Source organism: Sceloporus undulatus, chromosome 6, assembly GCF_019175285.1.
Source record: "Sceloporus undulatus isolate JIND9_A2432 ecotype Alabama chromosome 6, SceUnd_v1.1, whole genome shotgun sequence".
Lineage (NCBI taxonomy): Eukaryota > Metazoa > Chordata > Lepidosauria > Squamata > Phrynosomatidae > Sceloporus > Sceloporus undulatus.
The window spans coordinates 55981864-55995085 of record NC_056527.1 but is presented as its reverse complement, the minus strand read 5'-3'; the positions used below and the strand labels follow the sequence as shown (position 1 = coordinate 55995085).

General features: G+C 39.5%; 1 protein-coding gene across 2 annotated transcripts; it reads left to right on the top strand.

Moving 5' to 3' along the window:
* Positions 1 to 1328: 1328 nt before the first annotated feature.
* Positions 1329 to 11849, top strand: CLEC3B (C-type lectin domain family 3 member B). 2 transcript variants are annotated; one of them, XM_042476906.1, is made up of 3 exons: positions 1329 to 1518; positions 7666 to 7764; positions 10047 to 11849. In XM_042476906.1, the coding sequence occupies exons 1-3, from the start codon at positions 1416 to 1418 to the stop codon at positions 10445 to 10447; spliced, it is 603 nt and encodes a 200-aa protein (XP_042332840.1). In that variant the 5' UTR covers positions 1329 to 1415; the 3' UTR covers positions 10448 to 11849. The 2 variants fall into 2 exon arrangements, with proteins under 2 accessions (XP_042332840.1, XP_042332841.1); XM_042476907.1 differs by lacking the exon at positions 7666 to 7764.
* The last annotated feature ends 1373 nt before the right edge of the window (positions 11850 to 13222 follow it).

Here is a 13222-nt window from a genome sequence, read left to right as displayed (position 1 = left end):
GTAAGAAAATCAACTCCTTTGAAATGTGGTGCTGGAGAAGAGTCCCGAGGACAGTAAAAAAGACAAACAAATGGGTCCTTGAGCAGACAAAGCCAGAAATCTCCCTGGAAACCAAGATGATCAAACTGAGGCTGTTGTACTTTGACCACATCATCAGAAGGCAAGACTCATTAGGAAAGACAATAATGCTAGGAAAGGTGGAGTGTAATCGAAAGAGAGGAAGGTCACATGTCAGAAGGAAGAATTCCATCAGGAATGTCATGGGTCTGAAATTACAGGATCTAATCAGAGCAATAGAGGATGAAGGGTCTTGGAGGTGTCTCATCCAGAGTCTCCATGAGTTGGGGGTGATGTAAGGGCAGTTAACAACAGCAACAATTCAAATGTGTGCTTCAGTTTTACCTTGGGACACTCTAAAAGGAATAACATACAATGGCCATTGACATGCACTGCTTCCTTCCAGACAGCTATATGAATATATTTATTACTGAGGGGCAGACATGTTTAAATATAAAAAGGAGGGTTGGGGCACCTCAGATTTGTTTTAGCATGTTTGTGGTGGCAACATTTGAGTACATGCAGTTCTCCGACCAAATGATCCCCTAGCTTGAAAAGTTACTGAACCTATCCATTTTAACTCCCAGTCTTGGTTGCCAGTTTACTAGGGAAAAAATACATCCTACATCCTCCTTCCTTTTACCAACAGCTTACTATGCAGAATCAGCAGATTTTGTTTCCATGCCATGCTATTGAACCTTGTCAGCATGTTTTTCAATCTGTTTGGCTCATGATTTATTAGTTGGTTCCCTAAAGATTATTTTATTCCTGTTTTTAAATTTGCGTTGTGTCATTTATTGCATGATTTTAAAAATGTTGCATTTTTAAACCATTGTTGATGTCTTTTGTCCAGTTTTGTTGGCTACCTTGAATGCCCCCATCAGAGGGGAAATATGGGACCAAAATCAAAGTGTCAAATAAATTATTAAATGTCTGTAGAACAAGCTAAAGATGAAGGCCAAGAAGCTGGCAACTTTAGCTGTTACACAGAATCTAAGGAAGAGGGGAAAGGTAGAAATACTATTGTGTAGTCTCAATGAATCAGTGAGAAATAAAAATGTTCCGTTTTTGTTATTTTGTCTGCAAAATTACACAAAACCTAGGAAATGAAAGAAACATCCAATTTCCACACACACCCTCCATGTTTATGGGAGAGTTTGAAAGCCCCAAGGATGTTGGATCGTTCCCAGCAATCTTTAAAAATATCCTCTAGTCACTGGAATGCTACAGAAGAATCTGGAACAGATTCTCAGCCAGACATTTTTGGTTAAAGCCCATGTTAAGAAGCCTAGCTGAAGACAGAACAAATCCACTTCAGCTTCACTCCCCTCGAGGATTGCAACCACAGCAGCCAGAGAATGCTCTTCCGAGGAGCTTGCCTTCTCTTGTGCCTTTTTTGCATGGCACAGATGACAACTCAGCAAAACATCAAACTCAAGAAAAAGGCAGATCCCAGGAAAGGTAAGAGACACCCCTCCAAAAAATGATTAATTCCCATGTTCCCACCTGCTAGTGATCTCTCCATTTTTAAATTTAGTGTGTGGGAATGGTTTAAAAACTTTTGTTCTTCTGGAATCATCATATCATCCTGATCTCATCTAATTTTGGAACAAGATTTTAATTGGTGAGTACCTACTTAAATGGGAAACCACCAAGGAATGCCAGGCATCTCCAGGTAAGGCTAGGGGGAAAATTCTGCCTGAAATGATAAAGACCAGAGCTGACAATACAAGAATGGATTATCAACCGTCTTAACTCAGTATAAGTCATCTTCCTATGTTTTTAGTCTTACAGGGTTCTCTCTATATATATTAAAAAGAAAAACTTCACTAATTATAAATTAGCAAGTTAAAGTATGATATGATGTTACATGTTATAATCTACAGTGCCATGTTTGTGTTGGGAGACAGATGGAAATCATCCTGAATACAACTCATTCCGATGTCTATTTGCCCACACTAGAGCAAATTCTTTGCAATGACTACAGAAAATATCACAACATTGTGACCAAACTTTGGTGTTCTCCAGAATTCTTCAGTGTGCAAGACATTAAACTACAGAAGGTGTGGCTGTGTACATACATGTATGTTGTGAAAGTAATGTCGCTTCCCCCCCCCCCTTTTGCACTTTGTAAATTATCATAGATATCATAACTTATGTAACTTATCATAAATAGGAGTGCAAGAGGAGACATAGTTGAATAGGGCTTCCAATCCTGTAAACCTCATTAAATTCAGTGACATTTCTCTGTAGAGGGGACTGTAGATGTGTTTAACAATGTGCTGTTACTTTCTCCAGGAAGTGTGAGACAGATGGCAAGATGCATACAATGCCACCAAGGCCAGAAAAAGGCAAGAGGACAAAAATGACTCTTCCCCTTTTCTGGGAAATGTAACATCTACTCCTTTGATTCTCCTCTCTAGTTCAACTTGGAATGCATAAGTCCACTGGGAGGCAGAAAATCAAAATATAGGCAAGATGTGAAACTCAGATTCTGCTACTGATTAAAGTTCCCCAAGTCAGAAAATGCAAGAGCCTCACTGCTGAAAGATTTGTCTCAGGTGGCTTCATTTCAGATTTTTTTCTAATAGCCTAGGTGTTTTGCATTACATCAGTACTAGATTTGATCTTTTTGCCAAAGATTTGATTATCTTTTTATCATCAAAAAAATTTACAGATGCATTCTGAGCGGCTAGCATAGAGATGCCACATTTGCTGACTTTTCAAGTGTCTTGGAGTACAACAGCCTCAAATTTGATAGACTAATAATGTTGCTGTCCCAATGAGCCCCAAGATATTTTCTTCTATTTATTCCATTTATCAAGGCCCAGCATGGTGTAATGGTTTGTGTGTTGGACTAGAAGTGTGAAAGACCAGAGTTCAAATCCCATTCAGCCATGAAAATCCATTAAGTGGCCTTGGGCAAGTCACACTCTCAGCTAATCGCAAAGCCCCTCTGAATAAATTTTGCCCAAACCCCCTGCTATGATAGGGTTGGTGTGAGTCAGGGCCCAAACAGACAGGCCAAAATAAAGCTGCTTTGGGTCACTTTGGAGGTGCACTGTTTAAATGACACACACATGTTAAGAGACCAGAAGCTACACCAAAGCTGTGGTTCAGTGCTTAAAACTAGAGTGTGTCTTTGGCACAGCTTCCGGCCTCTTAGGACGCATGCATCATTTAAACAGCATAACTCCAAAGTGACCCAAAGCAGCTTTATTTTGGCCTGTCTGTTCAGGCCCTCGGTTGACCTGAAGACATATAGCAACAACAAATTTCATTTATCAGTCACCCAATAGTGAAAGTGTTGTTAGTGATGTGATTAAAAGTCACAGCTGAAAACAGTAACAATGCACCAACACCATAGCATAGGACAGCTATGTCAAACCAGAAGTTAGCAACTGATCAGCTACTGACATACAACAGAGAGAAGCACAAGAATAATTTTTACAGATCTGTAAACCTCCTTGCTGAAATGACAGCAAAAATGCAGAATAGTTTTCTATATTTGCTTCTGGGATATTTTAATTTTTCTGGCTCTCATTTCTTTTCTTTGACTGATTTACACCAGAGGCTATTTTTTATGGGATGAGGATGTTGCCAACCTTTTACACATGAAGTGTACAAGTGAAATGAATGAATAATTACTAATAGGTTTTCCTATTAAAATTAATTATGGAAAAGCCCCTGGGGAATTTAAGTGGGCTTTGTTATCATTTGGAGGAGATTTGAATTAAGTAGTATTAAAAGGGATTTAATGTTCAGTCACTGGAGTTGGGAAGAGTTATCAGCAATTACAAGAAGATATTCAAGTCATGGATGTTAATGCTCCTTTTTAATACTGTATATAGTTCTCCGGTTGTATCTACTAGGTCTATTAAAAAGAATGGATTTGGGGGGGGGGGGGGTTAGGTTAAAATTAACCATGAAGCTTGATCATCTTCCTAATAGGAAAATGTGTGGTACTGTTAAGGGGAATTGGAGAATTCAGCATGAGAGAGAGAAAAGGGAATATTTCGTTCATTAACTTAACTCATAGAATGTATCTTAATTTGCTCCAGCTTATCTTTTCTACAAACACAGAGGCAAATGCAAAAAGCAACAGATTGACAAGCACACTCAATTATTTTCAGGGGAGGTGATGCAACAGGTTTACTCATCCCTCTTTGAACTGGCATCAGAAACAGTAGCATTTGGTTTCTACACTTCCTATTAGTGGTTAGGGCCACTGATGCAAAAATCATGCACAAATCACCTTCTTCCTTAAGTGTTGTTTTTCTTTTTCTTTTTTTAATGAATGGGGAAAATGCCTGCTATCAAAGCAAGTATTTAAGTGTGATTTCCCCCCATTTAGAGTTTGAAGGGCTACGGCAAGAAATTGCTTCTTTAAATTGATTAATGTTCCATTTTTTTTGATATGCAGTGTCGTGTGCTTTCCCTTCCATAATGCTGGAATGTATCTTGCAGCAACTTTTTATTAAACAGGGTTGCCGTAAGTCAGAAATGACTTGAAGGCACCCAACACACACAGAAAACAATGTAGCTAAATTGGGTCTGGCAGGGGCAAAGCTTGGGAAATATATTTTTGGACTACAGCGTAAGAGGAGGATAGTTATTGACAATTCTCAGCCAGTGCGCTGAGAAACCTCCCCAAACTACAAACCCTAGGATTCCATAGGATGCAGCCATGGCAGTTAAAATGTAATCGTTCTGCTGTCATGTTGTGGTGTGAACGGGCTTAGAAAGACTGACCTAGAATATACTGTATATACTCATGTATAGGTCTAGAAGTTTAGGTTAAACAATTGACCCCAAAAAACCTGAATCAACTTATCCACGGGTCAATGTAAATACTGTAGTTTAATGTTCATATTATATTAAAATACAGAATATGTACTGTATTTGGTGAAAGGCAAGAATTTATTCTGCCCTGGAAGCACTAATCCCCTTCTCTCTCATCCATCCAGCCTTTAGTATGAGCACAAATATTTATGCCTGCTGTGATTTTTTTCTTTGGCATTGTTTTCTTTTACTTTGTCCTTTACATCCTGTTACATGTGCCTAAGTTTTACCCTCAGCTTATCCATGGGTTGCATCAAAATCCACAATAGGTCAACTTATAGTCATGTATATACAGTAAGTGGGGAACTATATAGATGTTAATGGGCTGCGGGTCCCATGAGTTCTAGCCAATGTTGCCAACAATACCAGATGATGGCAACTGCAGCCAGACAACATCTGGAAGGCTACAAGTTGTTTGTTTGACTTGGACATGGATTCTCACAATGATGTTAGATTTTTTAAAAATATCTTTACAGAAAACAGTCACCAGTTGATAACATTCTCCTGACATTCTCCTTTGCTGTGCTGAGTTCATATGTCAGTTCCATGACAAGGCTCATCTTATATGAAACTGTAATTTGAAGCAAAAATGGCAGAAACTTATACATATTATTTATGTTTGCATCTAAATGTATGTCTGACAATGCAGGGAGGGCAGAAAACTTCTCACCAACACTAATTGCATAAATAATATTCATCTTGTGATAAATCAATTTAATGTTATGTAACATAACATGTCACATAGGTTTCCAGTGATCACTATATGTAGGCCACCCTGAGATTGATTTATTTTATTTCATTTCATTTCTTTTATATGCCACCTTTCCCCAGAGATCTTCTTGATAGAGGATGGGGGTATTTTAATAATAATAATAATAATAATCAATGAATACAACAAAAGACCAGTTGCTAAAATTGCTATATACTCTGTAGGGAAAAGTGAGACATTATTATAAACAGTGGTCATATATCATGAATTATTTTCTTCAATTAGAGCACCATTGACTAGAAGTTTTTCTAGAATGTGTTTTCATTAGAGAAAAGAAAATAGTAATAAATGTGCAATGCAGAGTTACTGAAGCCCATTAACGATAACTGAACAATAAGTATAGTAATAATAGTGGTATATACTGTGCTATTTTTTTCTGTCTACAAAACACTAATAATTCTTGTCATTTATTTTGTGGGAGGTGAGTCCCATTTCTAACCAGATATAAAATTACTTATTTATTTATTTTATTTATTTACGGTATTTATACCCTGCCCTTCATCCCTAAAGGCTCTTTCTTTCTTTCTTTCTTTCTTTCTTTCCCTGTCAGGGATAGGAGAACATTTGACCATCCAGATATTTTGACCTACAGCTTGAACCAGTCCCACCCAGCAAGTCTGAATTGTGGGAATTGTCCAATACATCCAGAGGGCCAAAAATTCTCAACTACTATTGTATGTGAAAAGCCACTATTTATACAAGCATATGATTGTGACTACCTCAATAAGCCCCATATCCCTGTTCTAGCCAAGACTTATTTAAATGGCAGGTTTCCAACATTTCACAGATGAAAACTAGCACATGTATGGAGAAGGAACATCAAAATGTTGTCGCGATAGCAAAAGTGATCAATAAGGAAAAGTACACAAGCTAGGAGAGACTGCAGAGGTTTGCTTTTGCCCAGGCCTACTGGGAAGGGCAAGATTCTCTTCCTTCCTCTCCTCTCCTCTGTTGAGTTAGTTGAGTGCAAACTACTTTTGCATCTTGAATTTAGTTTGCAGCAACTGAAGTAGACTGAGGGGAAAAGAGGGAAAGTGGGAGAAGGAGAGAGAAACTGGGACATTTAAAAAGCAACCAAAAAAGTGGAATGAAAAAGGATTAATCATGGCTGTTCCTGCCAATCCAGGACAGTTGGAGGATATGATGTAATCCGTTGCTATAGAGTATTAACAACTACTAAAGTTGCTTTAGTCTTGGCTCCATTAATCTGATTGTGCGATCTAAAGGTTTATTAGAAGCTAAGGAAAAGGAGCATCATAAACTGAAATGCTGGCTTACTTCTCTTCTTGAGATAAACTTGTCTTAAGTCTCAGCCAACATATCCCAGATTCACCAACTAGCATGGCCAATGGTCATGCTGGCCAGGATGGTTCTAGCAACTGTCATTCAAAAAAGTAACTTTTCCATGCTCAGCCCCCCCAAACAGTTATGATATATCAGTGTAGTTATACTGTGATTTAAAAGTAACTTGTGGTGGCAAAATATAAACAAGAACTGGTCTTGCACTAACAATATCTGAAGGACTGCCAGATGTCTCTGGTCCTCATAATGTGTCTCAATGGAATTATGAACATCACTTAATTGTGCAAACCCAGTGCAGTACAAAGCAGTAACAATGATACTAGAAATATAGTGAGATCAAAGAAAAATGTGTATAAATGGATTTGGGAAGAAAGAAAAGATAGAAGTGGCTTGGATTATCTTTTTTAAACACAAACCCAGTTACTGATAAGGTATCACTGTTGAAAAAAATGCTTCCTGTTTGCTGCATTTCTCTTTTACAAATCATGGTTTAAAAGCTTTATCAATAACTCACTTTGTCACAGTCTTTATGAGAGGTGAGCATAATCTACATTGTCTCCTTTTGTTCACTTTACCATTTGTTGCTTCAGCCATGGGACTCGCAGCAGCAGATGTTCTGACCCCATCTGTACGTTTAATAGCATTATTTGAACACACGTAGATATTCTAATTTGTTCTCTTTATTTCCTCAATAGATGTTGTAAGCCTCAAAATGGTTGAAGAACTCAAGGAGCAGTTAGAAAATATTTCCCAGGAGGTGGCTCTGCTAAAGGAAAAGCAAGCACTTCAAACAGGTATAAGGCTTAAGAACTAGAGGTTTTATACAACACACCACAAAACTGGTGTCCATGGATCCTTTCAGATATAGCATAAAACAATATGTTTACTCCTTAGTCTGTAGTAGCTTCCCTATGTGAGGACGGATGAGATCCATTGAATCCAAGTGAATAATTTATTGAGCTACCGAAAGCAGGTACTAGAACTTATTTAGTATGAGAAATGGAAGAATAAGGTTGCAATGTTAAACCTGTGCAGTAGCAACTGGAGCCTGCAGGGTGGGATGAAGCTTGTGACAATACCGGTCTTGCATGGTTCCCTGCTTCATCACCACTGCCACATTTTAATCTATCTATAGGCCTGCAACAAAGGAGAAATCCGGGATTTACTGCTCCAGCTGATCCAGCTGGCTCAAACATTTTGTAGTTCCTTCAATCTAGAATTTTCCAGGACAAATGGCAGCCCTACCTTCACCTCCATCCCCCCATCTGCTAAGCTATCCAGTGAGGGACTGTGGGCATGTCTTTAACTGGAAGAATCCAAGGGCTGCATGTGGCTCTGGCAATGTGGTTTATGCAGCACTTAGCTACAACAGCTTGAGAAGCCGTATCCACTTTATCCCACAGCGCAACTGCTGAGACATCAGCTGGGCTGTGAGAAGACTGTGGCTCTGGCTGTAACACATTCCAGCACTTTGCATGAAGATAAGATCGCAGAGGGGATTGCTACGGGATTGGACATTTTCAACCTTCCCCAGCAATCTCCAGACAGATGAGATCATTATTTCTCTGATACCAGTAGCAGCAGCCTCAAATAGGGGAAATCTCAGTTGGAAGATGAGAGAGGCAATCTTAGCAGCAGTGGGATCCCACTCTGTGATCTTAGCTGACATAAATGAGAAGTGCAGACCTTCAACTATACACAAAACCCATTCAACAGGAGTAATCATGGAAGCCCATGGCAATGGCTGAGGTTGCATTTAACCTCAATGAAGGATAAGGGGGAAAGATTGGCTTTACTGCTGGAGTGGAGGCAATTTCTTTGCACCAAAGGACTGCCTTTGGGAAAGCCATGTTGATCTTCTCCAAAAACTTATAGGTGCACATTGTTTGCCTTCAACAAAACCTGATAGATGCAGGTTGTTTGTTTGCACATTGTTTCCTTTCCTTCTGGAAAGGAAATGTATACCACAAAGATTGATCAGATCTGTCCACAACAGCTGTGCTGCTAAAGCATGCGTGCCTTCCTTGCCATTGTCACAATGATCAGGGGAAAAGTAGTAAGAAGTAGCAGCAGTCAGGCAACAGCATGTCAGGGCTCAGGGGTGGCAAGAAATGGCATAAGATCTGGCACAAGTTAAGGTTCGGGCCTTGGTAGTTGGACTACTGCATGACCTTTAGCCATGCTATACGGCCTCCTCCTTGTACCTTGCTACCTTCCTACCTGTCAACTCTGGGTGAGCTAAGAATGACAGCAACCTTTGCTCACTACAACTTCTCCCTCTGACTGACTATTGATTGAATCTGGAGGAAGAGGAGTGAATGCGTAGCAGCAGCATTGAAGGGAGACCACTCAAGGGGTTTACTAAGGCTATCTTTCTCAAGGCCTCATCAAAAGCTGGGTAACAATCATTGACCTAGGGCACACTGGGGGGAGAGGGCAGTGTGTGACCCTTTAGACATCGTAGCACTGCATATTCCATGAGTAGTGGCAGCAATGAGTGATAATGAGTCTTGGAGTCCAGCAACACCTAGAGGACCACAACTTCTCCCATCCTTGTTGTAGAACTTAAGTGTTTGAAGAAGATCTACCAATGGTTTGGCAAGTTGAATGTCAATGTCCCTCCTTCCTATTAATCTAACAGCTGGTGTCAGAGATTTCAGTACAGCCATGTCTCCACACTTTTGCAAGTTTGATTTGTTCACGTTTTTGAATGACATGTTGTATCTAAGGTCTTCCACTGTGGCTGTATGGGGAACATCCGCCAGAAGTCATGCTGGGGAACCTAAAGATTCTTAATGACAATAACTGTCTAGGCATTTGTAGGTCCTCCAGTGCAATTCTGGTCAGCATCCAGCAGATGTTGACCATAGAGTTGCACTGGAGGACCTAGAGACTGCTAAAGAGGTGTTATCTCTGTTTTTTTTTAATAGTGTTTTTTTATTTGAGGGTTTTCCACTTTTGTGGGGGTCCTTTGCCACTAACCCCAGCGAATGTGGAGGGCCCACTCTATTATACTCCAAATCACAGTGTTCCTTTTCTGATTATCCCACAACCCTATTTTTTTGTCTCTTACTAGTTTGTCTGAAAGGCACCAAGTTCAATCTGAAATGTTTCCTGGCTTTTCCGGATGCCAAGACTTATCACGCAGCCAGTGAAGACTGCATCTCACAAGGTGGCACCCTTAGTACTCCCCACGCAGGAGATGAAAATGATGCTCTCTATGACTACGTGAGGAAAAGCCTGGGGCAAGAAACAGAGATTTGGCTTGGCATCAATGACCTGGCAGCTGAAGGGAAATGGGTGGACATGACAAGCAGCCCCATTCGTTATAAGAACTGGGAAACAGAGATCACAACCCAGCCGGATGGTGGGAAGCTAGAAAACTGTGTAGCATTGTCAGGGGTTGCTGTTGGCAAGTGGTTTGACAAGAGGTGCAGAGACCAGTTGCCTTATGTCTGCCAGTTCATGATTGTTTAATAATAGAGCTCCTAATATGGAAGTATAGGCCAAGGCATTCTGTTTGACACTCAGGCTAGACCTGTGTGTGTATATATGTATGTGCACAAATAGACACACATATCTGCAGCAAATACACATGCACACATGCACACATATACACAGACACATACTCTTGGCTTAATAATGGATTAGAATGAATTATATCTACGCTGTAAATCCAATTGGCTGAATACATCAAAACTGTAGGCCACTACATTTCTCTTACCAAGGCTTAAGTTATAGACAGAGATATATTTTTACTCTCAAAACGCACTAGAATGGCTTCAGCATCTGAACACCATTTGAATGTTGGGAAAAAAAATCCAAACAAACATTCATTCATGCAACATTTCCGCATTCCTCTTTTTTTTTTCCTGCTGATTGCACCAAAGTGAAACATCTTTTGTTGAATTGCCTTTATTCTCATTTCTTGGACTAAAAAGCTGAAAGCACATGATCCCTGTCTGTGGATATTGTTCAATGTTTTGCCTTCCTAATGGCTAAATTGCCAACCCACATTAGTCCGCTGAAATGAGACATTTAAGAAGTTGCCTCTGTCTAAGCAACAATGTTGTAGAATGCCAATTTAAAGAACAGGAGAGAAAGAAGAATTAGCCAAACCTTTCACAACAAACAGCAGAGAGAGAGAGAGAGACAAAGAGACACACAATTAGAGACAGACATTTTTCGATGGAAGGTTCTAAATTACACTAATTCCTACTGGGCATTTCAGGGTAAAAATACAATCAGAATTTTCAGAAGAGATAAGAAGATGATTGGTGTATGGATAGGACTAACCAAAAGGGAGGGAAATAGCATTGTCATGTAGGAGTAAATGGAGGATACTAGAAGGTTCTAGATAGCCCCCAGTAATTCTTCCTGCACAGCTGCACTTGAAAGGAGAGGAAGTCAGTATATGTGGTGGTAGTGATGGTGGTGGTGATAGTAATTTCAGTCCCTCTGCAATGATAAAATGACACTGTTCATGAAGTGCTTCTTGCCACAACAAGAAGAGTGGATCAGACAGCTTAATTCTACATTTGGCTCTTCGTAACAGGACTTGTTTATTTGCACACCTGCATCACTTCCATTTGCAAAGTCCTCGTTCACTTAAAATGATGTGATAAGTCTCCTCCATTTTAAACGAGTAGAGAAGATAATGTGCATTGAAATCCCACTCTTTGGAACAGATTGTTGAAGTGTGGCAGATCCTATGCTAAAATCCACTAATGAGATGCTTCAGTTGGCTACTTCGAGAGAAAACATACAGTATACAAGTGACGTAAGGTAGAAGAATCTAGAAGTGCTTACATTTGTGATTATCACTGTCACTTTATGTTGAGATAACTTTAGAATAAATTTTGAAAAAGACTTGTTACAAGTGTGGTCTTGACTAGTATTTTAAATGCATTGTCCAGACTAATCCATCAGGTAGAATGTATCAGAGTAGCATACAGAATCTAACTGCACAATATTTGCTGAATCTGGCTATGATTTTTCTCATTATTTATCAGCATTCTGGGATAACTTTAAGTAAAGACCTTTAAAATGACTGATTCTTTTAATCTTTAGTTGATAATTATTGGCATTTCCACATAACACGTTAAGGCCAACATTAACTCAGACCCTTTGACTCAGAGGGGTTACATTTTCTTAAATCCAACAGCCCTTTTTGATAATTGTTCACAACCATGTTTTCCACACTTCTGAGAAATGAAATTCACTTTCTTAAATTAAAAATGGAGATCTTTTGACTGTCTGAATGACTTCTGAAAAACATTTAGAGCAGGAGTAGGGAACCTGTGCTTTTCCCAGGGCTGTTGGGTTCTGGTGTCTTTCATCCATAACTAAAGGCCATGCTGGCTGGAGCTGATGGGAGCTGAGTCCAAGTTCTACATCTCAACGGCCATAGGTTCCCAGCCCCGTTTTAGAGCAAATGTAAGGGAATTACCAACACTCAGACATAGAGACACACTTTTGTTTCTGTGCAAGTCACTGTTCCAAGCTGAGACAACACATACTGGTAGTTTTGTCTTGGAGGACACACAATTTTGCTGTACATCTCAATCTGGAGTCATTGAATGACTCATTCACCTGATCAAGGAGGCTGATCGCTTTATTTCAATATGATTTAGTGTTCTATCCTTTTTCCCCCTATGTTTCTTTCAGCTGAGAATGGATAATTCCATTCTGTATCTGCATGGGATACAAAGTAGAGAAAATAAAGTATGATATATGTTCATCAATAAAGGTATCATTCTTTTCTGGGTTTTGTATTTTGTTGTAAAGTAGAGAAGGCAAGGCACACATGACAATAACCCAGGCTTTTAAGGGTACATTGGTGTGCATGTGCACAGTGAGAGACATAAGAAATTAAGTTTAGATTACTCTATGGTGAATGGCATACAGTTTTGACTTTTGCAGATTTGATTCTTTGTGTTTTGATTAATCTGTTCTCTCTAGGAATCTCTAAGTCCTCCAGTGCAATTCTGCTGGAAGTTGACCATAGAGTTGTGCTGGAGAACCTAGAAATTTTTAGAGAAAACACTTCTCTAGGCATTTGTAGGTCCTCCAGCATGATTCTATGATCAAGTTCTGGCAGATGTTGACCACAGAGTTGAAATGGAAGATTGCTAGAGAGGGGTTCTTACTCTTAGGTAAAAAGAATATTGTTTTTTTATTTGCATTTTCCCCACATTCACAGGGATCCTTCACCCCAAACCCCAGCGAATGTGGAGGGACTACTGTATTGCA